Source organism: Camellia sinensis, chromosome 5 (assembly GCF_055761805.1).
Source record: "Camellia sinensis isolate YWXY chromosome 5, ASM5576180v1, whole genome shotgun sequence".
NCBI classification, from domain to species: Eukaryota; Viridiplantae; Streptophyta; class Magnoliopsida; order Ericales; family Theaceae; genus Camellia; species Camellia sinensis.
In genome coordinates this window covers 181,713,810-181,741,380 of record NC_138965.1, presented here as the reverse complement: position 1 = coordinate 181,741,380, position 27,571 = coordinate 181,713,810, and the positions used below count along the sequence as shown (strand labels likewise).

The 27,571-nt window shown below is 32.5% G+C and overlaps 2 protein-coding genes across 3 annotated transcripts; both read right to left on the bottom strand.

Moving 5' to 3' along the window:
• Nucleotides 1-5,741: 5,741 nt before the first annotated feature.
• On the bottom strand, nt 5,742-14,488 carry LOC114269899 (ubiquitin-conjugating enzyme E2 variant 1A). 2 transcript variants are annotated; one of them, XM_028211270.2, is made up of 5 exons: nt 14,259-14,488; nt 10,932-11,071; nt 6,946-7,071; nt 6,741-6,867; nt 5,742-6,017 (listed from the first exon to the last, which is right to left on the bottom strand). In XM_028211270.2, the coding sequence occupies exons 1-5, from the start codon at nt 14,296-14,298 to the stop codon at nt 5,941-5,943; spliced, it is 510 nt and encodes a 169-aa protein (XP_028067071.1). In that variant the 5' UTR covers nt 14,299-14,488; the 3' UTR covers nt 5,742-5,940. The 2 variants fall into 2 exon arrangements, with proteins under 2 accessions (XP_028067071.1, XP_028067072.1); XM_028211271.2 differs by having other exon boundaries at nt 5,742-5,982.
• Nucleotides 14,489-15,602: 1,114 nt separating this feature from the next.
• LOC114272940 (protein RGF1 INDUCIBLE TRANSCRIPTION FACTOR 1) lies at nt 15,603-17,983 on the bottom strand. Its single transcript, XM_082870617.1, has 4 exons — nt 17,749-17,983; nt 17,538-17,612; nt 16,102-16,266; nt 15,603-15,755 (listed from the first exon to the last, which is right to left on the bottom strand). The coding sequence occupies exons 1-4, from the start codon at nt 17,887-17,889 to the stop codon at nt 15,603-15,605; spliced, it is 534 nt and encodes a 177-aa protein (XP_082726743.1). The 5' UTR covers nt 17,890-17,983.
• Nucleotides 17,984-27,571: the final 9,588 nt, after the last annotated feature.

The window sequence follows — 27,571 nt, the reverse complement described above, 5'->3', positions numbered from 1 at the left end:
TAAACGCAGTCTTCTCCTCATCTGGGGAATGCATGGCTATCTGATGGTATCCCTTGTAAGCATCCAGGAAGCTCATCCTTCCATGCCCCGAAGTGGCGTCTACCAGCTGGTCAATCTTGGGTAGAGGAAAACTGTCTTTGGGACAAGCCTTGTTCAAGCTGGTAAAGCCCACGCAGACCCTCCATTTACCATTCTTTTTCTTCACCACCACTGTGTTTGATAGCCATGTCGGGTAATTTACCTCTCGAATGGCCCTTGCCTCCAGAAGTCTGTCTACTTTCTCTTCCACTGCTTCGACATGTATCAACGTCGGTCTTCTTGCTCGTTGGATTACGGGTTTTGCCGACCTATCAACATTCAGTTTATGGCAAGTGACCTCGGAGTCAATACCAGGCATCTCGTAAGGCATCCAAGCAAACACCTCAATATTTTCTCTCAAAAAAGCTTCCAACTTTTTTTCCTCTTCTTCAGCTAAGCCCGAGCAGAGAAGAAAAAAGCATTCTTCATCCCCCTCCTGGACGAGGACTTTCTTCAGTGCTTCTTCACTCTTCTCGGCTGGCTCCTTGCCGACATCCTCTAAGACCTCCACGTCTTCATCTTGGATCTCTGCCTTCTCTGGTTCTCTTATGCTGCAGGTGGATTTCATTGCTGCCATGGAACAATTCTTTGCCTGTAGCTGATCTCCTCTGACCTCCTCAATCCCATGCTCTGTTGGGAACTGCAATAGTTAATGCAATGTTGAGGGAACAACCCCCATCGCATGCAACCACAGCCTTCCCAAGATGATATTGTAAGGGGAGGGTGTGTCGATTACGGTGAACTCTGTCTTTATCTTCTTGGTGCCAGCCTACACCTCCAAGCCCATCGTTCCTAGTGGCCATGTCGGCGTTCCATTGAACCCAACCATTGGGCTATTGGATTGCTCCATATCGTCTGGGCGAAGGCCAAGCTCCTTGTAATATCTAACATACATGATGTCACAAGAGCTGCCTTGGTCGATTAAGATGCGCTTCACTTGGCATTCCCCAACCTAGAGGGATACTACCAAGGCATCATTATGTGGATGCTGCACCATCTCAAGGTCGGCTTCAGTAAAAGACACTACTGGTCCTTGGCACTTTTCTGCCCGATGTCTCTTCTCCCCGACTTGGTAGACATGTTATAGGTGTTTTACCTTCTGGGTCTTCCCCCGAATCTCGTTTTCGTTGACCTTCGAGTGAATTACATTAATTACCCGAGGTCCTCCTGCTTAAGGTTGTTGTGCTGGGGGAGGTGGAGCTGCTGTCGCCTGAGGCAATCTTGCATGTTCTTCCCTTGTCCTGGCCTCATCGACAAGGTCTCTCAGATGGCCTTGCCTCACCAGGTCTTCCAAGTGTGTTTTCAGGGCTCTACAACCCTGAGTCATGTGTCCATCTTCATTGTGATAAGCACAATGTCTGCCAAGGTTTCTTCTCATAAACTCTCCTGGTGCCCTTGCTGGTGCTCTGAAATAGGGTTGGTTCCGAATTTTGTCCAGGACTTTATGGATTGGGATTCGGAACACAGTCGTAACTGCCTGTGTAGCCCTCAGTCCTGTCTCTTGCTTGCTGGATCCGTTGTTACCTCGGCCTCGTTTCGGCGAGCCGTTTCCTTTTTCTTGCTTTGTCTCCTTAGTCCCCGATGTATCTTCCTTAGCTCTGGCATACTTCTCGATTCTAGCCATGAGCTCTTCCATGCTTTTTGGCAATGTCTTTGCCAAATATTTTCATAATGGACAGTCGTCTTTTAGGCCGTTCTTGATTGCACTCTGGTATTCGGTTAAACACCTCATAGTACCTTTTTGCATAGGCCCTAAGGCCTTCATCCTTACTGATCTTCAGGGCCATCAATGCATCCACCCTTAATGGCTGCAGCTTGTTTGTCACGAACCTGGCCGCGAACATCTCGGCCAGGCCTTCCCAGGTCTTCACGCTTTCCTTCAGTAGTTTATGAAACCAATCTGATGCAATCTCTCCGAAGGATGAAGGGAACACTTTGCAGAGCAACGGATCGTTCCCGCTATACAATGCCATTGAGTTCAAGTATAATCCAACGTGGAAGTTGGGGTCTGACTTACCATCGTATATTTGGAACCTCGGCATACTGAATCTCTTCGGTGCCTCAAATTTGTCCAATTCTACCGAGAATGGTGTTCTCGGCTTAACAGGTGAAGTTACTTCAGCATCGGCATTATGTTGTTTCCTCTTGAGGTAATCTCTCAGGTCTTCCTTGCTCCGCCCAGGAGCTCGGCTATCTCCCGACTTCAGTCTTTTCGGCATACTACTCTCAGCTTCGTTGTGGGCCCTTTTCGACCTTTCTGCATGAGTTGTATCGAAGCACAGCTCCTGCTCTGAACATGCCGATGTTCTTTGGGGTCTGTTTTTTTAGTTCGATGCATCCATCGTGACTCTTCTTTCCTTGACTCTCCTCGCCCGACCTCCCTAGAAGGCCGGTGAGAGTGTTTTTCGCTTCTGGTGTGCTGAGGGGCTATTGGGATTGACTTTTGCCCTCCCTTCTGAGCATTGGCCGCTGGAATCGGCGTGTCCTGCAGCGGGTATGATGGCTGCATGACATTACTTTGCATCATAAAATTGACGACCGATTGCAGGTCTGCCAAATTATTTGTCATCTCTTGCACCTCTTCGTCCCTCCACAGGCATCTACCCTTCAATACCTGGAGGTCGTCCTCGTTGTAGTATCCGCTTCGATCTGGTTTCTTTGGTACGTCGCCATCCTGGCCGACATCTTTCTTACCGTGATTCTGGTTCTGAGTCTCCTCATTGTGACCATCTTCTTCTACGTTTGGGTCAACGTGTTTTCCACTCCCAGCAGGGATTTCGTCCCCAACCTTATCCTTCTGTCCGTCACTGGCCATCTATTCTCCTTTCTTTCCCACAGACGGCGCCAAATTGTGTGTGTCAATTTTCGATCACACTGCCAACTCAGTATTCAGCTGGAGAGCACTAGCAGAATAGATGGCACCTGTCTAACTTGAAACAGAAAGAGAAGATTCCGGCAGTGGTTCGTCCACCCGGGGGCACTCCGACGATCAAGTCAGTATATCTCTCAAAAATAATCAATAGTGCTAAACTTACTGTTCAGAATATAAATTGCGTACCTTAGACCCATCGGGGGTGTCTTTCTTTTATAGTTACCTCAATCCTAGTCCCCATAGAAGCCTAGCTTCAATAGACTTCTGCTCAGTGCTTATCCTGGACTCTCCAATAGATAAAGATAGACTCCCTAAGAGTGTTATCCTTATCCATGCTAAAGTCATTCCTTATTCTAGGACTCTTGTGCCTTATCCGCTTATCTCGAATTCCGATATCTTCGGAGATAACCTCGGCCTTGCTGAGATCACCTCAGCATCATGTCCAGGACACGTGGCATCTCGGCTGACACGTCGACATCACATTGGCCACATGTTGGTACTCTAAAAATGTATCCCCGCAAATACTAATTTATCATTAATGAAATTTAAAATGTAAAAGATGAAAGATAAATGGCTGAACTGAATATTAAATGTAATATTTTAATGAATTAATTCTTATTAATTTTTTTTAGATAGGGTTTAATTCTTATTAGATTGAAAAAAAATAAAGGATAGGTAAAGCAAATCCGTATAAGGGTAAAATTTAGGAACAAAATGGGGCGGGAGAAAATTGACATCTCTATTCAAAAAAGAAAAAATGTTTAACAAGTATGTTTTTCGGAATAAAATTTTAACTAGGTTGGTCATTTACTAATTTTTAATATTTATGAACTTATATTTTATTTTTGTAATCTTTTCATGGACTAATTAAGTTTAAATTAAATATTTTAGGGACTGAATAAATTTAATCAATAATTCAAGGACTAAAATAAATTTTAATTTATATATTTTAGAAACTTAGTAGATTCATCAATAGTTTAAGAATTAAAGTAAATAATTTGACAATAGTTTAAAAATAGAAACTGAAATAAATCCTTAAAACAATGTGGTATCCATTGTTTTTCAATTAATGGCATTAATTTTACATATTGATGACATTAATTTCACATTGGAAAGTTCTATTTGGTCGGCAACTTAATGCATTTTGGCATTTGCCAAAAATAAAAACATAATTCCTCAAGAAAAATAAATAAATAAATAAAAATAAGCAGTAGTCAGGTATTTGTGCTAATTTTACATTGGAAAGTTCTATTTCTTCAGCAACATAATGCAATTTGGCATTTGCCAAAAATAGAAAAGTTATACCCAAAATACGTACTAGGCAAGCGTGATGTTTTGGTGTTGCATGTTTAAATTAATAATAAAACTATTGGTCATATCAGTTTAAGAAGAATGATTATATATATATATATATAAATATATTAGACAACATTATTAATGTAGATAGACGTTAGAATTAGGACCAAATTAATAATTTTAAAAATTAAAATGACAAAATTAAAACTTAATGAACTAAAATAATAAGGAACACATACTCTAAGAACTAAAACTATCCCTTTCTTCCCAACCAACCAAGCCCTTTTTTGACCGTTACGTTAAGCAAGCCTCTTTGCTGTGTCTGGAAGCCAATCCACCTCAATACAATATTACAATAATGGCCTCGTTTGTGAAGTGGCTATTTTAGTAGGCTATTTGGCTTTTTGATTATTTTAGTAAGCTATTTTAGTTTTTGTGTTTGGGAAGATGAGATGAATTTTATTTGAGTTGTTGTATTAAAAAATGTGTTGAAATGATATTTGAAATTAAAATGACAAATTTGTCCCTAAAAAAATATTTTTTTAAATTGCTATCAAAGGGTAAAATCGTAAAATATTCATTGATGGAACAATTTCTCTAGCTGACAGTGTAGGCTGTGCCTACACTGCCGGCTGTGCAGTCCTATTTTTATTTTTTATTTTTTTTATTTTTTTTTGAAAGAGCTTGCAAAAGTGACTTTTTGGTTTAAAAAAATTTTTAGGCTATAATAGCCTCTTTAGGCACTTCCCAAACAGCGCCAATATGGAGTACGGTAAAACTTGCCACATCACATGCAAATTAAGAGAGAGAACAACACACAAGACACATACAACACCACCCCCAGCAATTATTCGCATAGAGCCTTGCAAGAAGACATCAAATTTCTTATGCTGAGATGCAATTGTGCTGTTTCTCACATTCTCCGGAAAGGGAACAAGTGTGCTGATGGTCTTGCAAACATGGAAGTGAATCATGTAGAGAACTTGGTAGTTTTAGATAAACCCCCAAATGAAATTGCAAATCTGCTACATTGTTGGGGCTTCTTGTGAAAGGGCTTAAGCTTGTTTTAGCCTTCTTTTGGTTTTGTTTTGCCTCTGTTATGTTGCTTGTTCTACTTTCATTTGAATCAAAAAAAAAATATATATATATATATATATACACCAGACACTAAAACAAGGTTACAAGGTTTCCTAAAAAAATGAAAAAGAGAAAGAAAAAAAGAGAGATTACAAAGAAGCAGCAGAACATTCTTCCTTAACATTTTCCACAGAGCAGCAGGAACTGTAACTACCCAACCGGAAGCCAACCTCCCTGTTTGGGACTAACGATACAATCACCAATCTAAAGTAGGTCATGAGGGAGCTCTGTACTTATATATCTCATTTAGACCAAGGTTATCAACACTAGAGACAAGCCACTTCACTAGTGGTAACTAGTAACAATGCAACAAGTTTCACAGAATTTCAGATATGATATAAAAATATCCAACTCCAACTTATTCAAATACTCATATTTGATATTGAAGCATTATAGATCAATCAATCCTGAGTTTGAGGATTGATCTATTAATTCAGGCCTCTTCTCTCATACAGAAGCATATATGACGAAGAAACTAAACCGGAGATACTGTCTAAAGTGTATTTTTATATACAATTTAATGTTGGATTCTCCCATCACTTAGAGGATACAACACTTCAGCACCAGTCCCTTTTGATCCATCCTTGCCTCTTCGTTGCCTGAAATACACAGCATTTTGCACAAGTGACTCCATCTTCCCAAAGAACATACCAAAGAAGAAAGGAAAAATAAATAAATAAATAAGAGCATCCAATTATACACTTGATGCAGAGAACCAGAGGAATGATCCACCATTAAGGCAATCAGAAATTTGTTATGCCAAATTTAATATTAAAAGTTGAAAAACTAATATATACAAAGATACAGCTTAAGATTTTTTCATCAGCAAAGATATAGCTTAACATTACCATTGGTAAGGCTTACCCTAACCATTTGGCAAAAATAGCCTACTTTTGCATGGCTAACAAAATCAATTTCAGCTTCGCTGGAATGAATGGAATTGAACGATCATTTCATTAAAATATGCATTCCATGTTTGGTTGACTTAAAATTAATGAAAAAACACATTATAAATGCAATCATCATTCACCATTGTAAAGGAATGATCATTCCATAAGGGACCCTAAGGAATGACCATTTCATTCCAGTAACCAAATAGAGCATCAAGATTTGTTCTCCTTTTTAATTGTTAGCTCATGAATCTCGATAGAGAATCAATGCTCTTTGAGAAAAAGAAATGTTGAATATCAAAGAATGCAAGAATAATCTATAAATCTACCTCTGTCCACTCAAAGGTGTTGAAGAATAAGAAAAATAACTAAACACCCGCACCCACCCACACATGTATATATGTAGAAGAGAATGCAAACGAATGCAAAAAAAGAATTATTGCAACTCAAAAGTAGAAATGACACACCATCAGGAGGCTGAGCTAGTTTCCGGTTCTGTGGAGACAACATTTCTTTCTTCAATTGCATTAATATATCCTCCATTGTGCACTCCCTTTGCCAGTCAGAAAGCATAGGAAAAAGACTAGGTTCGACCTGATAATTTGGCCATCCATAAGCTCTGTTTTTTAGCATGTCATGGATATGATGTCTTCAATTAATAGCATCACTTACCAATCCGGTATCCTGATTTACACACGTCATGTTTATCTGAGTTTGGAACCTCACAGTTGGTGGCTTATCTGGATACTCTTTACCACAGAATAATTTCAACTGGTAGATGCGCCCTTCATGCACCGTCTGGCAAATAGCATCAATCAACAGTAAAACATCAATGTTACTCTTTCAGCAAATGGTATTGTACCAGACATTTAAACAATCATCAATGCCATAATCAAGCTTTTGAATTCAAAAATAAGAAAAGAAAAGAAAAGAAAAATGAAGGGTAAATTACATTGGTAGTCCTTGTATTTTGCCCATTGTTTTATTTTGATCCCTGTAATTTCAATTAGCTTGATTTTGACCCTTAATTTTAGATTGTGTCAATTTAGTCCAGTTGATAATGTCGATTAGGGATTTTGAAGAAAAATGGTCACTGTGTTGGTTAAGGTTAACTTACTAAGTCGAACAAAATTACAATTTTGCCTATAAACCAAAGGAAGAAAAAAGAACCCCCTACACAAATATACGACATCTCTTTTCTTCCTCTATTCATGTAATCTTCCCATTAAACTGAGTTTCAAAGCATTGGGATGTCGTATATTTTCACTGGGAATGGGTAACTTGATAACATCTTCAATCATTTTTATTTAAAATCATCAATGTTATTGATGTTTGTATCCAAGTCAATGGACTCACTTTCTATACAAGTAAAAAGAAATTAAAATAAATAATAAAAAAACAAGTTAACATTCATACATTCTTTTTTTTTTTTTGTTAACATGTTTTTTATTATTTATTTTAATTCCTTATACTTGGATAGAAGGTGGGCTCAATGACTTGGAAAAAAAGAATCAATAAGCATATTTGTCACTTCAAAAAAAATCACATTGTCTGACAATGTACTCTATATATATGTATATATATCTTTTATTGATATTTTGTAAGTGTGTAGCTATTTTCTTATTTCATTCTTTTTTCATTGATTGTTATTTTGTGTTTAAAAATGTCTAATTGTTTTATTCAACTTAGCACGTTTCTATTTTTTTTTTCTTCAAAATTTAGGATTATGCTAAAAAATGTCTTACCGTTCAAAGATTAATGAATTGAGCATGGAATGGCATTGGCAAATGTCTAGTTGGTGGATAGGTGCTTTATCAACCTGAATATTCAAAGTTAAATGAAATTTAACACCTATATTACATGGACTCGTATATGAGTGTTGAGTGTTGGATACATGTGTATCTAACGGTTGGACTTATCCAACCTCTAAACGAGAGATACAGGGATTTGTCTAAAAAGTATTAAAAAATTAGATATATGTACATGGATATATCCAAAAATAGATGTCAAAAAAAATTCAAATTAGCAATATGCTATAAAATTGAAAGGTTTTAAACAAAATTATGAAATATATAATTTATGATAAAAACAAAAAACTATAAAATTACAAATTTACTAAACATTGAAGTATGGTACTTGACGTCATACTTCATAATTACAATGCCACAAATTGCAGTGGTATGAGCATTGAAACTATTTCTAGACAAATGAATAACAATCAAGATTTGACAATATATTTTAACGAGTTGCTATTATTTTTCTTCCTTTGTTAAAAAAGACTTCTAATAAAATTGATGAAAGCGGCTAACTTGTGGCTTGTAGCTATAATAGAATTGATAAAGGTTGTTGAGTAGTGACTAATAGTTCGATGATGAGATTAATGGCTGGTAGCTGAAAAATATATGCTAATAACTTGTAGAATGATATCTACAAATTCAATAATGAAATTATAATTAACTATTCTCGAAATGCATAAAAATTTTGCCCTCTTCATATCAAAAAATAGAAAGTGAAAATCTTAAAGCCTCTTTTGGTTTGTGTGATGCAATAGCGATTCCTAGATTCCTTCCTTTTCTTCTTTATTTTTTCTGTAAAATCTGCAAATTTACCGTTCATGGGCACTGTTCATAGCCCTTAGGTTAGGACAGCTCCTAAACAGTGCCAAAAATCTTATCTTTTCTTGCTTAAACTCTTACCCTTTATTACCCCATATAAACCCTTAAAACCCCTATTTTCTTATTGCAATTTCAGCCATAAAACCCAATTAAAATCAGCCCCAAAAGCCCACTTTTGCTGCTGTCCCTACTTGTGCTGCATCATTGGGTACAAACCTAACCTGAACCATAATTTGCACCAAGTGGCTGCCCTCATAATTGAACCCACAATCTAAAGGTTAGTAGGTCAAGTTTTAACACCACCAAATAGCTTATCGGGTTTCAACAACACTAATATCTTATCAAGTTCGTTTTGGTTTTGCTTTGGGCAATGTATTGAATATGTTTTCAAAAGAGTACATGTGTCTACTAGGTTTTGCCATGTGAAGGTTTCTCTTGGATTTTGTTTTGATATTTGTAACTGAATGTAAGGGCAACTTGACCCTATGGTAAGGCTTACTGTTAGCATCCTTGATGGTATGGTGAGTAGGGCTGAGCAAGTGATCCGTGAAATCCGTAATCCGATCCAGTCCAGTCCAATCCGATAGGTTTGAATTGGTTTTTTGAATCCGCGATTCAGTTCCGGATTGAAGAATTAAAAATCCGTAGTTTACGGATTGGTTCCGGATTGAACCCCACGGTTCCGGATTGGAACCTATCCGAACCGTATACAAATAGTCTATATTTTTATTATACATCCTCCCCCATAGTATCTTCTCTTAATTCTATATAAAATCTAAACTCAAACTTAAAACCGTATAATATCTTCTTTTATTACTCTTGTTTGTTGGTTTTTAGTTTTAAGTTGTAATGGTTTAAACACTTATAGTGAAACCAATTTTCATATGGTTGTTTAAATTTTAGAACAGTATGTCGCTATTATAAAAAAATATGTTGCTATTGTGGAACTAATATAGCGCTATGTTTATATTTTTATAAAATTAAAGTGTTATAAATATATTTTTGTTACTTAATTATGTGAATCCGTGGTTCTAAACCGATCCAATCCGTATTTAAATGGATTGGTTCGGATTGGTTCCATGATTTAAACGAATTGGATTGGTTCCAATTTTTTAGGAACCGTAGATAACGGATTGGTCCTGGTTTTATCCCAATCCGGACCATGCTCACCCCTAATGGTGAGTCACAAAAACCTCTCCATAAATGGCGATAATATAAGATAGCATACATCTTGCCAGTGGGAGCCTCATCACTGGGTCGACATTTTTTATTTGCAACTAAATCCGCCAACAAATTTGGGATCCAGATTTTCAAGACTCTTTTAGCTGCACACGCACACAGATGTTTATATATGTACTTCTTCAAGTAACTCTGCTTCTTTGTTTCTCTAATGAATCTATAGGTGAAGTGCACAAAAAAAGTATTCAAGTTTTATTACTCTAGATTTTATCTATTTTATTTGTTTAATGCAAATAAATTTCCAAATTCTACGTTGGATGATGAATTTCTTATCATTTTTCTTCTCTCCTCTCTATTCTTCTCCAACTCTCTCTCCCACTCACGGTTGTAGACAGACAACTTACATTGTACATCCAGGTTAAAACGAAACTTATCTTGAGAAAAACTAAACTAATGTTGTTGGGTATGCCATATAAGCCAAAAAGGTCCAAATTTCAAGACTCACAACAAGGCCCTAATTATGAGTTGTACACATGTACTGAACTTTTTAACCATTCCAGTTCATCTCGATTCAAGCAAATGATCTAAAAACTTCGTCCTTAGGTCACACTACTCATCACAAAGTGTAAGATTTAAATTTCCAACTAACTACTATTCCTAGGGTCCTAGACTTTTAAATAAATAAGTGCCCGAGGACAAGTAACCATAATACCAAAGCACAAGATGGGCATGAGACCCATCACAAAAAATCCCCCACAAACATATCAGAAGCAAATCAGCATTGAAGGCAATGCGGTTAAAATTGTAAACTACAAATATGCAGTTTATAGCATATAAATTGAAAAACTGCAAAAGAAAACATACATTGGGAGGGCCAATGATAGTCCCAGTCCATGACTGCATATATACATCATCACCATCATCCATTCCATAGCTGACTGTTCCATCTCCAATTCCCTTTTCTCCTCTCTCAAGCTCTTCCAGTAATCTAAAATTCCTAGGAACTGAAATTAACAATTTTCAGGTAGATGCCTCAAACTAGATATACAAGTGAGCATTCTGGGAAATTCTAGTGTGATAATTCTAAGAAATAGTAGGCATTTGCAGACGAAGATTGACAAAACTGATTGATAGATCTGTAACTTGACAAGAAACCACAAACAGGTTCAATTGCATACGATCAATCTCAAGGATACATGAAATTTTAAAACATGGCCTCGTTTGGGAACTTGGCTATTTTAATTGGCTTTTTGGTTATTTTATGAGATGGAAAAAAGTTGTTTTTGGAATGATTTGTGAATTTTTTTGTAGTTGAATAGATGGTTGTGAGAGAAAAAGTGGCATTGTCTTATTGGCTATTTTAGCCCCTTTTTTTGTGGTCTTTATTGGCTATTTTAGCCAAAAAAAACTATTCCCAAACATGGCCAAAATCACTCATATTAAATATAAGATCAATTGACAAAAATAAGAGCATTGACTGTATGCTAATCACATGGTTTCCAATTTTTAATTCACTTTAGTAGGCATCAGAATACCTTCGACTGGTTGTACAACCAGTAAGAAGCGGACCCCACAACCTCAGGGGCCTTGCACAGTCATGTTCATTTGCATACAATCAATCTCAATGATACACCAAATTTTGAAACAAAATCACAAGTATTAAATATAAAATCCATTGTCAAAAGAAAACAGCATTAACTATATGCTAATTACATTGTTTACAATTCCAATTTCTCTTTTGTAGGCATCAAAATACCTTCGACTGGTTGTGTTCAATTAATATTATGTTTCCAAAACTAGTAGAGCCCTTTTCGTTGAGGCAGCTGCAACCTTAAGGGAAAAGAAATCCCCAAGAAAGGACTACATTAGCATGCTCACAGCATTATTTTAAGCCAAACAACTTCGAAAAAATTTACATTATTGTTGTTAATGAATACATCACTATACTCTTCAAATGTACATTAGCTCCATTAGGTAAATACTAAGGCAAAAAACCTCTATAGATCTAGCAGTTTGCCACCCAAAAAAAACAAATACCTACTATACAGCATTAAAAGACTAGAATGTTGACCGAACACACATCCAAACACATGTTTCTTGGTCCTGCAAATAAAACCTCATCAAATGTAGGATAGCAATGTACATACTTTTCACCAAAAAAAAAATGACCTCACTGAATTTTATGAATTCAAGAAAGCATAATATGAAGAGAGAAAAAAAATAAAAATAAAAATAAAAATATGGAAGTTTGGCCTTTCCCTTCTTCCTTCTATCCCAATTTTTACCTTGCTCACCAACCCAATTCTTTCCAAGCTTTTCCTATACATGCAGACCACTATCCGAAGGTAAGGATATAAAACAAAGAAATATAAGGTTTCCATCACACTAAATTCACTTTTTATTATGTACATAGCTTTTTCCAGAAAATGCCAAAAGATATTGTGGTGTTTGCAAACATGGTGGTACACATAGATGTTGCTCAGAACTAAAGATGGTAGAAATGGGATGGTTGGTTGGGTGGGTGGGTAGGTGTTGGGAAATAAAAAACTATAAGAACTGTTTTGCCCTGAATTTTACAAGTTTTGTATTCCAAATTAAATTTGGACACATTGCTAATTTTTTCATGAACATGTAGGTGCCTCATTTAATCCTTCTCCTTCCTTCTATTCTTTAAAATTGTATTCTTCTTATTTTTATGAGTCGATGGAGGGTAGGTTGAGAAAGGTGTTCTGTAAGCGCTATCTGCTTTAGATGGGTTGCCCCTTGGTGTATTGGTGGGTGACTTTAATGTGGTGCACTTTCCGAAGGAAATGTTAGGTTGCATGGTGCTTAGTAGAGCCACGACAGAGTTCTCTTATTTATTTAGTGGGCTTGAGTCAGTAGATATACAGTTGGTGTAACTCATTAGAATTAGCATCAATGTCTTGTTTTGATAGATTCTTAGTTTCAGTAGCATAGGAGGAGGCATTTTTAAGACAACTCAATTTCACTTACCAAAGCCAGTATCAGATCATGTCCTTATCATGTTGGATAGCAAGGACGGAGTCCATTTAGATTCAAGATATGTGGTTGCAAGCTGAAGGGTTTAAGGAGAAAATTAGTGGATGGAGATGAAATTATATAGTAAAGGTATGCTGAGCTTTGTGCTAGCAAATAAATTGGAGATGGTCAAGGAAGATTTGAGGATGTAGAACAAAGAAGAGTTCGGGAAGTTGGAGGTACAAAAGCAAAAGTCTTGGGGAAGTTTCACTAGTTTGATGAGTTAGACTATATGAGAACTCTTTCAAATGTCGAAAAAGAAACACGAGAGAGGGCGAAGGAGAAGTTCTAAAGGACAGGTGATTGAGGTGGTAAGTGGAGGCGCCATCTCTAATTATTCTATATAGGGGAAATCCCTTATTACATGAAATTCTCCATTTTTTTAAGCCTCGCAAACAACATAAAATTCAATAATGTTTTACAAAACATGTTTTAGGTGTCACAATGTTCATTAAAAACCATTACAAACATTCAAATTGTGATAAATAAGGTTAGACCGTGCTTATCAAAGACTTTCTTGGCATTTTATGGTGCTTTGAAAAAAAAAAAAACACACAACTGAGATTTTTAGATTCCCATTACACATTGGCTCATACTCCTGATAGCTGTTACACACAACCACGACCTTTACACATATTAAATAATAAAAAAAACCACTCAATTAAAAGTATTGAATAGACTCACAAATATATGATGACATGTCTTGCAATTGCACAAGCGTCATTAAACTCCTAACGTCCTAAAATTGAGTTTATATTAATTGAAGTGTCTTTTTTGTTTACCATCTTTTCTTTTGAAGAAAAAAAATCCACAACCTTCAAATAAAATAAACATCTGAATGGCTGAAAACGTGAATTCCGAGAGAGAGAGAGAGAGAGAGAGAGAGAGAGTTTTAGAGGAAAAAAAAAAAAAAGAGAGAGAGAAAAGAAAAGAAAAAGTGTAAGACATATTAACCCAATTTGACATCCCACCTAAGCAACCCTAATTCTTGAAAACCCATGTATCTATGAAAGGAAAAAAAAAAGAACAAAATAAAAATCACACACAAGTTGCAGAATCAATGCAATATAAAACTTTGAGAAACACAAATGCACAGAATTGAACCCAAATTAAAGCTAAAATCTGCAAGAAAGTTAATGTTTTGAGGCTTACCAACAACCCTTGATCCCTCTGAGCCCATTTCTTGCTGCATTTGGAAGCAGAGCTAGGGTTTCTCTATGGCTAGAGAGAGAATTTGAGAGAGAGATTGAAGAGGAAGAAGTGCTAGCTGATGAAGACTGCACTATTTTTACCCATTTTTACCTTTTGTAATACTTGGTTAGGATTATTTTAATATTATTTATGAGATGAAAAAGAGTCAACATGAAGTTTTCATGCTTGGCAGGTGGGTAAAAATGGTACGTGGGCGGCTGGAAATCCATTCGTGGTTTGATGTGGGTCTGGCCAGTTTAGGCCTAAGTTTGAGTTTAGCTTGAGACTCTAAAGTCAGGGCCTAAGTTATCCGTAGCCCTGCCCATCAGCCCTTTAACCCATTCAAGATTCGATCCGCTCGAGATTTAATGCCTTTTTTAATAAAAAAATAATAAAATTTTAATAAAAAAAATTAAAAGAATTTGTTCAGCCCCGTTCAAGGCCGAGCTTAGGCCCAAGTCCAGGTCCACCAACCTACTGAAGGTCCAAATATCTCAAAAGCATGCGCTTAATTTTTTAACTGACAAATCAATCTGACTCAATTTAAATTTTAATACGAATCCGCGAAACGTGACATGACCGGCCAAGGCCCAAATAAGCCGATCCTGGCCAAATTTACACCTCCACTCACTGCACTACCGATCAACACATTAACTGCCATTCGTCCATTTTTTTATTTTTATTTTTTTAATTTTTTATGGGTGATGATGGCCACTAGCCAGCAGTTTGTCCATTTGCTATCACCTATAAATTAAAATATTTAAATAAAAGATAAATTAATTAAAATTTTAAAAAATTATGAATTAATTCTTGTAACAAGAAATTTTTTAATTTTTTCAATATATTTCAATTTATTTTTAATTTGTACCATTTATCTATTTTTATTAAATAAAATTAATTTAAAAAATACTTTAAACAATACTCAATATAAATGTACGAAAAATGTCTTAAATAACAAAACATTAATAATTAATAACAAAATAAAATAAAATAAATATAACATCTTTTTATATGTGAAGTATTCTCTTCAAAGTCTCCTACTAGAAAAAATTTGGGCCTTGGAAGATTTTAGAATCTCCTACTGTAAATTCTCTTCAAAAGAGGGCATTCATCAATTTTGTGCCGCCCCATACCTCTCCATAGTGCATTGTGTGATGATATATAGATTAAAAATTTCTAAATAAAGAAAGTACAAGATAATGAATGAGCTATCAAAATTAATTGAATCTATTAATAACTCCTAAACTATAAGATTTACTTGTATTTGGATATAAATAAATAAAAAATAAAAATAAATGAGTGCATTCAATACATTGGAGCTCTTTGAGCGACTCCTTTTCTAACTTTTTGCCTCTTAGGTGATGATTGTGTTACAATTTCTTCATCGCTTCTTTTGCTACCCAAGTCTTCATCTTTCTCATTGTCATGGTCAGGCGCACCTCTACTGATAGAGAAAACCTGTTAACAAGAATAATATGATGGTGTGTAATGTTGTGGCAAGGTTGAAACAAATAAGCTTAATAGTCGTTGATTGTTTTTTGATAGTTAAAAAAAAAAGACAAAGAACAAAAACTAAACCCTCAAGGGTTGGCCTAGTGGTAAAGGCTTGGGACTTAGGAGTTTGCTCCTCTCTAAGTCTCAGGTTCAAAACCTCTTAGGTGCTATCAACTCTTGTGTTGAGCTAGTCCATACGGAGCTCTGTTTTTAAATGGGCCCCCGCTAGTGGATGGTCTCCCAGAGATTAGTTGAGATGCGCGTAAGCTGGTCCGAACACCTTAAGTTATCAAAAAACACAAAAACTAACCTTGCATGCAATGCTGCAATAGAGGGAAGTGCTGTCTTGCAAACTCCTTTGACAGATGATGCAACTATGATCTTTTGAATTCTGTTGTTGACTTTGTTGTTGTTGTAGTGGTTGTTGATGCCTTTGCTTCAAGAATAGCACTTTAGTTTTATTTGTATGATATGCCTGTGTAAACATTGAACAAGGTGAAATAAACGAACAAGTAAAATAAGTATAATTAATTAATTAGGAAGCTATACCATCTGACAATAATATTATTTCCCTCTTCACGCTTTATAAAATGTATATTGCAATTAATATTAGATCGGTTGCAACTTTAAATGTTCAAAGTCAATCTACAAAAAAGACTTCACGTAAATGATTTGCTTTCTACAAATCATCCAAGGCCAAAATTGCAAAATAATTTTAGACAAAATGTTGTAAAAATAGAAAAAGGTACAGAAATTGTGTCTTATACTTTAATATACTTCCATTCTTGAGATTTATAAAATATATATAAATTCTCCCCTCATGTTTGATAAATTATAGCTCACCCCTTGAGATTTCCAATCATATCACAAATGGCCTACTCCGTTAATCAATCTTTAAGTCAAACTAATAGAGTGAGATTTCTAATCATATAACAAATGGCTTACTCCGTTAATCAACCTTTAAGTCAAACTAATAGAGTGTATGACATAAGTATAAAGAATAAAAATCAAAAATACCTATATTAACATTTATAAAGTTGAACACTTTAGTTATTATTTTTCTTTTTCCTATCTCACCTTCTGTATTCCGTATTTTCTCTCAATTAAAGTGACACACCACTTTACTCGCAATCCTCTCTCACTCTTGATTAATATTACTGTTATTATTGTCTACAATCATTAATGTGTTGCTGAGAAAGATTAGAGAATATTGTACGGGTATAGAAAGAGAGAAAATAAGAGTAATATTATAATTTCAATTGGTACTAGAAGATATTTGAGTGATTTTACTTCAAAAAAAAAAAAAAATTCTACCAATGAGATATTTGTAATTTTTAAAATGTAAATAAAGAATGCATATTTTTAACAAATCTATTAAACTGTATTTATAGTTAACTTTTACACAATTAAATGTAAAGCTTTGAATCTTCACAAAACACTATCTATTCACTACCACACCTCAATCAATCATGGAAAGGTTAAACAAATCCCATTTTACTTAGCAAAAATCAAATTAGCAATGGCCAGCTAAACCCATAATTTTAACGCCATGATTTATTATTATGTAAGGGTCCAAATGGTCCAAAACAATCAAATTAGCAATGCTTAGCTAAACCAATAATTTTAACTCCATAATTTATTATTATAAAATGGTCCAAATGGTGCTTCCAATATGCATATATGCATATAATTTTTTATTTTTGGGGTCAAAATAAACAAAGTGAAGAAGCAAAACTCATCATCTACCTGTATGCCCGAACAATTGAATAGCTTGCATAAATCTTTGCGATTGATCACTTCACAATATACGTATCTCCGAATCTTCAACATAATACGATGCATAAGATCTTCATTAGTCCATAAAACACTATAGTTGTTTCCCAATTTAAAATTCTAAATTTATACACACACACACACAAAAAAAAAAAAAAAAAGAGCAAGAACAAGTTAAGGAGACCTTAACATGTTTGTGAGAAGAATGAGCAGGAAGACAGTGATAACACAAAGCTAAAAGACAATCAATGCAAAAGTGATCGAGCTCGTTCTTCTTAGTATTCGGATGAGCGTTACACATATCAAAATACACTGTATTGTACATAATCGTCAGCCATGGAGGTACTTCTACACAGTCTTCCTACAATAAACAATCATCAACTTAATCTTCACTGATAAATTGCAAAGTGTTAAAAAAAAAAAAAAAATTAAAAATTTTAAAAAAAAAAAAGGAAAAAGGAAATCATAAGTAAAATCAAATAGTTTGGTTTAATATAAACAAAATGAAATGTGAAAAGCTAGAGAAGAAGGATATGTGCACTTGATGTTTTGGTGCTTGAGGTCGATTGTTGATGCCAATGGCTTCTCTCATAATTTTTTTCTTTTTTTTTCACCCTAAAGGCTCACGTCTCCATCATCATTGTGAGCAATAAATAATATATATATATATATATATATAGAAAGATATATATGATATGAGAGAGATAGAGATTGACTCAACAGGTAAGATTCCTTTTATATAATTGGTCACAAGAGTTTATTATTTTTATGACATGTTAAAGGAAACATAGATCTACTATTTTTATGGCATGTTAAAGGAAACATAGATCTACTAAAATATAACAACAGAAAATATAGAATCACAATGTAACATCAATGAATTTTACACACTAAGGTAGTGTTTGGAGGCACGTCAAAGAATTGTATAAAATGACTTCTAAGTCATAAGGCTTTAAATTATAGTGTACTAGACTAGCATCAGAACCGGTATTGTGCACAAAAGATTTTAAATTTTATTAGAAAGTTTTTTAAAGATTTATTAAAAAATATGGTGGATTTGTTCATTTTTTCATAATCATAATCTCTATTAGATTTTAATTATAAAAAAAAAAATTGTGATTTGAGGAGTAAAGGATATGTAATTTGACTAACTGATTATTTTTATGTTTATAAAATGTAAAATCAATAATTTATCAATAGTTTGGCTTAATACAAAAAAAATGAAATGTGAAAAGCTAGAGAAGAAGGATATGTGCACTTGATGTTTTGATCTCTAGGCCGATTGTTGATGCCAATAGTTTCTCTCATAATATTTTTTTTTTTTTTTTTTTTTTTTGGCACCCTAAAGGCTCACGTCTCCATCATCATTGTGAGCAATAAATAATATATATATATATATAAAGAGAGAGAAAGATATATATATATATATATATGATATCAGAGAAAAAGAGATTAGCTCAACAATTTAGATTCCTTTTACATAATTAATCACAAGAGTTCATTATTTTTATGAAATGTTAAAGAAAACATATATCTACTAAATATAACAATAGAAAATATAGGAAGAAAAAGAAATTAACTCAACAGTTTAGATTCCTTTTACATAATTGGTCACAAGAGTTCATTATTTTTATGACATGTCAAAGGAAACATATATCTACTAAATATAACAATAGAAAATATAGGAAGCGATTAGCTTAACAGTTTAGATTCCTTTTACATAATTAGTCACAAGAATTTATTATTTTTATGAAATGTTAAAGGAAACATATATCTACTAAATATAACAATAGAAAATATAGGAAGAAAAAGATATTAACTCAACAGTTTAGATTTCTTTTACATAATTGGTCACAAGAGTTCATTATTTTTATGACATGTCAAAGGAAACATATATCTACTAAATATAACAATAGAAAATATAGGAAGCGATTAGCTTAACAGTTTAGATTCCTTTTACATAATTGGCCACAAGAGTTTATTATTTTTATGACATGTTAAAGGAAACATATATCTACTAAATATAACAATAGAAAATATAAGATCACAACGTAGTATCGATGGATCCTACACACTAAGGTAGCATTTGGACACTTCAAAGAATTGTATTGAAGTACTTCTAAGTTATAAGGTTTTAAATTATTTGTCCTAGACTAATATCAAAACCGAATGTATCACAGAAGATTACATTTTATTAGAATTTTTTTTAAAGATTTTTTTTAAAGATATATATATATATATATATATATATTATGAGAGAGAAAGAGATTGGCTCAACCGTTTAGATTCTGTTTACATAATAATTGGTCCCAAGAGTTCATTATTTTTATGACATGTTAAAGGAAATATAGATCTACTACAATATAACAACAGAAAATATAGGATCACAATGTAGCATCAATGGATTTCACACACTAAGGTAATGTTTGGAGACACTTCAAAGAATTGTATAGAATGACTTCTAAGTTATAAGGCTTTAAATTGTAGTGTACTAGACTAGCATCAAAACCGGTGCCATGCACAAAAGATTTTAAATTTTATTAGAATTTTTTTTTAAGATTTATTAAAAAATATGGTGGGTTTGTTCATTTTTTCATAATCATAATCTCTATTAGATTTTAATTTTAAAAAAATTGTGAGTTGAGAAGGAGAAAAAGATTTGTAATTTGACTAATCGATTATTTTTACTTTTTTAAAATGTAAAATCAATAATTTATCAATACGTCTACACATATATCTCGCATGTGTCTCATTTTGTGTTTGGTGGTTTTGTCTCTAGTATTACTCATAATTTATTTAAATATTACAGCTAACCTTTGAATTTATTGCCACATGTTGTTGTTAATAAATATCTAACTTGAGAAAAAATTAAATCATTATAGATGACTTAGAAAGAAATAAAAAAACAACCCCCCAAATAGTATATCAATGACTTAGGGAAAGAAATGTATTATTAAAAAAAAAATATTGACAGGAAGTAATGTTTAAATATTCTACAATCACCATCACATTATCATCGTCGATTTCTTAAATAAGATAACCATTTCAATTAGCTCAAAAATTAACTTGACACTCTAGAAATCTTTTTCTTATTATTATTATTATTTTAAAGATGCTTGAACGTCATAAATAACGATTGTAACCAAAAAAATTAACAAACGGATTACGAAACTTACTTTTCAAAAATATTTCTTGCATTTGCCTTGAATATGAAGGGTTTCTAATTTCTTTTCCCTCAAATTCCGTCTCTCATAAGGAGAGACATGAAATTTTATGAATAAGCATAATTTAACAAAATAATCAAAAAAGAAGTCATTAGTTAGATGTGATGGAAGATGCAATTGGAGAGCCAATTAAAATTCATGACTACAATATTATGTTGATTTTCAAAATTTGTGCGGCATTGTGAATCCATGAAGTAAAAGAGGTCAAGGTATATAACTATTGATTAATGTCTTTGGATTCTTGAATCCTTTCTCATTCCATTGTTTAATTATTCACCAAGATGACATGACGGATTTGCTTCCTTTCTACTCATCTTTTGTTTTTTTCTCCTCTATTAATAAACAAACATACCTAAACACGCATAAAAAAGCCTTATTATTTAAGACCAAAAATTAGATCCAAATTTCAAGCTTATTGATATATGTGGCAATCAGTTATAATATTAAAAGTAACATTCTCTCTTATATATTCTCTAATCATCAATCAATTATATCGCATTCACATCATTAAGTCTAAAAAATGAGTTCAGAAAGTGAGATTGTATATCATTTTTCTTATAAAAAAAATCAAACATCAACCCAAAGAAAAAAAAATTAGGAAAGTAATATACAAGTCTATTTTTTAGACCCACTTTACAGATCCAGTGATGTGTTCGTTGATAATTAAAAAATATTTAATTATCAATCAATCAATTTCTTAACACATCACTGAATCCAAAATGTGAGTAATTTTTAGGTCTGAATAACCATACTCAAAAAAAAAAAAAAAAAAAAAAAAAAAAAAACTAATAACACAAAATATGATCTTTTAAAAACATTCAATGTCTAAGAACCTAAACAAATAAATAAGAAGACAAATCATATATGTAATCTTTGTGATAGTGGAATTTTGCTCAGTCACGCAAAATGAGATGCAGCCTGCAGGGACTGTCGAAATGTTCGTCAACAAATTATATGCAAATTGCTTCAACTTTATACCTTCATTTCATTTATATAACTCCTACAATTATAAATCATAAAGAAAGAAACCAATCCAACTTAAGAATAAAATAACGCTGTTATATTGGCACTCATCATATATTAATGGTGAGTGCCAATGTGAAGAGTAGAGAGAGAGAGTTTTTATTAAAAGTACATAATAGAGATGGACATTGCTATATATATAGTAAAAGGTAGATATTAATCCACCCCCCAAAAAAAAAAGTAGATATTAAATCAAATTTAAATTTGAAAATTGAAGATAAAATTAAAATCAACCGTGCTACGACCTCCAATGGGGGTGACCCCAGCACTCCCAACTCCACATGACCCCCTGTGAGAGCAAGACTTAAATAAAAAAAATTAAAAAAAAAAATTTAAACCATTCAAAAAACAGTGGAGGTGGTGGGGTCATCCCCAATGGGGTCTCAAATATTATTGAATTAAAATAAACATTTTACAAAAAAAAAGTAAAAGTGAGGTGAGAGTTAATATATATATATATATATATATTGTGTTCATTTGAGGTCCTTTCCTTTAACAATAAACTTTGTAGTTAGTTCAAAATTAATGTATAATTTTTATTTTATAGAAATATATACATACAGCCTAAGATAATAAAATAGAATAATTTTAATTTGTAAAAACATTTGTATTTAAAATTAACAAAATTCTCTCCCTGCGTAGCACGGGTTGATTGTTACTTTTTTTATAATAAATAAATAAATAAAAAGTAAAAAAGTAAAAAAAATAAAAATAAATAAGTGCATTCAATACATTGGAGCTCTTTGAGCGACTCCTTTTCTAACTTTTTGCCTCTTAGGTGATGATTGTGTTACAATTTCTTCATCGCTTCTTTTGCTACCCAAGTCTTCATCTTTTTCATTGTCATGATCAGACGCACCTCTACTGATAGAGAAAACCTGTTAACAAGAATAATATGATGGTGTGTAATGTTGTGGCAAAGTTGAAACAAATAGGCTTAATAGTTGTTGATTGTTTTTTGATAATTAAAAAGAAAGACAAAGAACAAAAACTAAACCCTCAAGGGTTGGCCTAGTGGTAAAGGTTTGGGACTTAGAAGGTTCAAAACCTCTTAGGTGCTATCAACTCTTATGTTGAGCCAGTCCATACAGAGTTCTGCTCCTCGCTAGTAGATGGTAGAATTGGTCCCCCAGAGATTAGTCGAGGTACGCGCAAACTGGTCCGGACACCTTAAGTTATCAAAAAACACAAAAACTAACCTTGCATGCAATGCTGCAATAGAGGGAAGTGCTGTCTTGCAAACTCCTTTGACAGATGATGCAACTATGATCTTTTGAATTCTGTTGTTGACTTTGTTGTTGTTGTAGTGGTTGTTGATGCCTTTGCTTCAAGAATAGCACTTTAGTTTTATTTGTATGATATGCCTGTGTAAACATTGAACAAGGTGAAATAAATGAACAAGTAAAATAAGTATAATTAATTAATTAGGAAGCTATACCATCTGACAATAATATTATTTCCCTCTTCACGCTTTATAAAATGTATATTGCAATTAATATTAGATCGGTTGCAACTTTAAATGTTCAAAGTCAATCTACAAAAAAGACTTCACGTAAATGATTTGCTTTCTACAAATCATCCAAGGCCAAAATTGCAAAATAATTTTAGACAAAATGTTGTAAAAATAGAAAAAGGTACAGAAATTGTGTCTTATACTTTAATATACTTCCATTCCTGAGATTTATAAAATATATATAAATTCTCCCCTCATGTTTGATAAATTATAACTCACCCCTTGAGATTTCCAATCATATAACAAATGGCCTACTCCGTTAATCAATCTTTAAGTCAAACTAATAGAGTGAGATTTCTAATCATATAACAAATGACTTACTCCGTTAATCAACCTTTAGGTCAAACTAATAGAGTGTATGACATAAGTATAAAGAATAAAAATCAAAAATACCTATATTAACATTTATAAAGTTGAACACTTTAGTTATTATTTTTCTTTTTCCTATCTCACCTTCTGTATTCCGTATTTTCTCTCAATTAAAGTGACACACCACTTTACTCGCAATCCTCTCTCACTCTTGATTAATATTACTGTTATTATTGTCTACAATCATTAATGTGTTGCTGAGAAAGATTAGAGAATATTGTACGGGTATAGAAAGAGAGAAAATAAGAGTAATATTATAATTTCAATTGGTACTAGAAGATATTTGAGTGATTTTACTTCAAAAAAAAAAAAAATTCTACCAATGAGATATTTGTAATTTTTAAAATGTAAATAAAGAATGCATATTTTTAACAAATCTATTGAACTGTATTTATAGTTAACTTTTACACAATTAAATGTAAAGCTTTGAATCTTCACAAAACACTATCTATTCACTACCACACCTCAATCAATCATGGAAAGGTTAAACAAATCCCATTTTACTTAGCAAAAATCAAATTAGCAATGGCCAGCTAAACCCATAATTTTAACGCCATGATTTATTATTATGTAAGGGTCCAAATGGTCCAAAACAATCAAATTAGCAATGCTTAGCTAAACCAATAATTTTAACTCCATAATTTATTATTATAAAATGGTCCAAATGGTGCTTCCAATATGCATATATGCATATAATTTTTGATTTTTGGGGTCAAAATAAACAAAGTGAAGAAGCAAAACTCATCATCTACCTGTATGCCCGAACAATTGAATAGCTTGCATAAATCTTTGCGATTGATCACTTCACAATATACGTATCTCCGAATCTTCAACATAATACGATGCATAAGATCTTCATTAGTCCATAAAACACTACAGTTGTTTCCCAATTTAAAATTCTAAAGTTATACACACACACACACACACACACACACAAAAAAAAAAAAAAGAACAAGAACAAGTTAAAGAGACCTTAACATGTTTGTGAGAAGAATGAGCAGGAAGACAGTGATAACACAAAGCTAAAAGACAATCAATGCAAAAGTGATCCAGCTCGTTCTTCTTAGTATTCGGATGAGCGTTACACATATCAAAATACGCTGTATTGTACATAATTGTCAGCCATGGAGGTACTTCTACACAGTCTTCCTACAATAAACAATCATCAACTTAATCTTCACTGATAAATTGCAACGTGTTAAAAAAAAAAAATTAAAAAATTAAAAAAAAAAAGGAAAAAGGAAATCATAAGTAAAATCAAATAGTTTGGTTTAATATAAACAAAATGAAATGTGAAAAGCTAGAGAAGAAGGATATGTGCACTTGATGTTTTGGTGCTTGAGGTCGATTGTTGATGTCAATGGCTTCTCTCATAATTTTTTTCTTTTTTTTTCACCCTAAAGGCTCACGTCTCCATCATTATTGTGAGCAATAAATAATATATATATATATATAGGAAAATATATATGATATGAGAGAGATAGAGATTGACTCAACAGGTAAGATTCCTTTTATATAATTGGTCACAAGAGTTTATTATTTTTATGACATGTTAAAGGAAACATAGATTTACTAAAATATAACAACAGAAAATATAGAATCACAACGTAGCATCAATGAATTTTACACACTAAGGTACTGTTTGGAGGCACGTCAAAGAATTGTATAAAATGACTTCTAAGTCATAAGGCTTTAAATTATAGTGTACTAGACTAGCATCAGAACCGGTATTATGCACAAAAGATTTTAAATTTTATTAGAAAGTTTTTTAAAGATTTATTAAAAAATATGGTGGGTTTGTTCATTTTTTCATAATCATAATCTCTATTAGATTTTAATTATAAAAAAAAAAATTTGTGATTTGAGAAGGAGAAAATGATATGTAATTTGACTAACTGATTATTTTTATGTTTATAAAATGTAAAATCAATAATTTATCAACAGTTTGGCTTAATATAAAAAAATGAAATGTGAAAAGCTAGAGAAGAAGGATATGTGCACTTGATGTTTTGATGCTTGAGGCCGATTGTTGATGCCAATAGTTTCTCTCATTATTATTATTATTATTATTATTATTTTTTTTTAGCACCCTAAAGGCTCACGTCTCCATCATCATTGTGAGCAATAAATAATATATATATATGGAGAGAGAGAGAGAAAGATATATATATATATATATATATATATGATATCAGAGAGAAAGAGATTAGCTCAACAATTTAGATTCTTTTTACATAATTAGTCACAAGAGTAATGAAATGTTAAAGGAAACATATATCTACTAAATATAACAATAGAAAATATAGGAAGAAAAAGATATTAACTCAACAGTTTAGATTCCTTTTACATAATTGGTCACAAAAGTTCATTATAGTTATGACATGTCAAAGGAAACATATATCTACTAAATATAACAATAGAAAATATAGAAAGCGATTAGCTTATTCCTTTTACATAATTAGTCACAAGAGTTCATTATTTTTATGAAATGTTAAAGGAAACATATATCTACTAAATATAACAATAAAAAATATAGGAAGAAAAAGATATTAACTCAACAGTTTAGATTCCTTTTACATAATTGGTCACAAGAGTTCATTATTTTTATGACATGTCAAAGGAAACATATATCTACTAAATATAACAGTAGAAAATATAGGAAGCGATTAGCTTAACAGTTTAGATTCTTTTTACATAATTGGCCACAAGAGTTTATTATTTTTATGACATGTTAAAGGAAACATATATCTACTAAATATAACAATAGAAAATATAGGATCACAACGTAGTATCGATGGATCCTACACACTAAGGTAGCATTTGGACACTTCAAAGAATTGTATTGAAGGACTTCTAAGTTATAAGGTTTTAAATTATAGTGTACTAGACTAATATCAAAACCGAATGTATCACAGAAGATTAAATTTTATTAGAATTTTTTTTAAAGATATATATATATAATATCAGAGAGAAAGAGATTGGCTCAACCATTTAGATCCTGTTTATATAATAATTGGTCACAAGAGTTCATTATTTTTATGACATGTTAAAGAAAATATAGATCTACTAAAATATAACAACAGAAAATATAGGATGACAATGTAGCATCAATGGATTTCACACACTAAGGTAACGTTTGGAGACACTTAAAAGAATTGTATAGAATGACTTCTAAGTTATAAGGCTTTAAATTGTAGTGTACTAGACTAGCATCAAAACCGGTGCCATGCACAAAAGATTTTAAATTTTATTAGAATTTTTTTTAAGATTTATTAAAAATATGGTGGGTTTGTTCATTTTTTCATAATCATAATCTCTATTAGATTTTAATTTTAAAAAAATTGTGAATTGAGAAGGAGAAAAAGATTTGTAATTTGACTAATCGATTATTTTTATGTTTTTAAAATGTAAAATCAATAATTTATCAATACGACTACACATATATCTTGCATGTGTCTCATTTTGTGTTTGGTGGCTTTGTCTCTAGTATTACTCATAATTTATTTAAATATTACTGCTAACCTTTGAATTTATTGCCACATGTTATTGTTAATAAATATCTAACTTGAGAAAAAATTAAATCATTATAGATGACTTAGAAAGAAATAAAAAAACAACCCCCCAAATAGTATATCAATGACTTAGGGAAAGAAATGTATTATTAAAAAAAAATATTGACAGGAAGTAATGTTTAAATATTCTACAATCACCATCACATTATCATAATCGATTTCTTAAATAAGATAACCATTTCAGTTAGCTCAAAAATTAACTTGACACTCTAGAAATCTTTTTCTTATTATTATTATTATTTTAAAGATGCTTGAACGTCATACTAAATAACGATTGTAACCAAAAAAATTAACAAACGGATTACG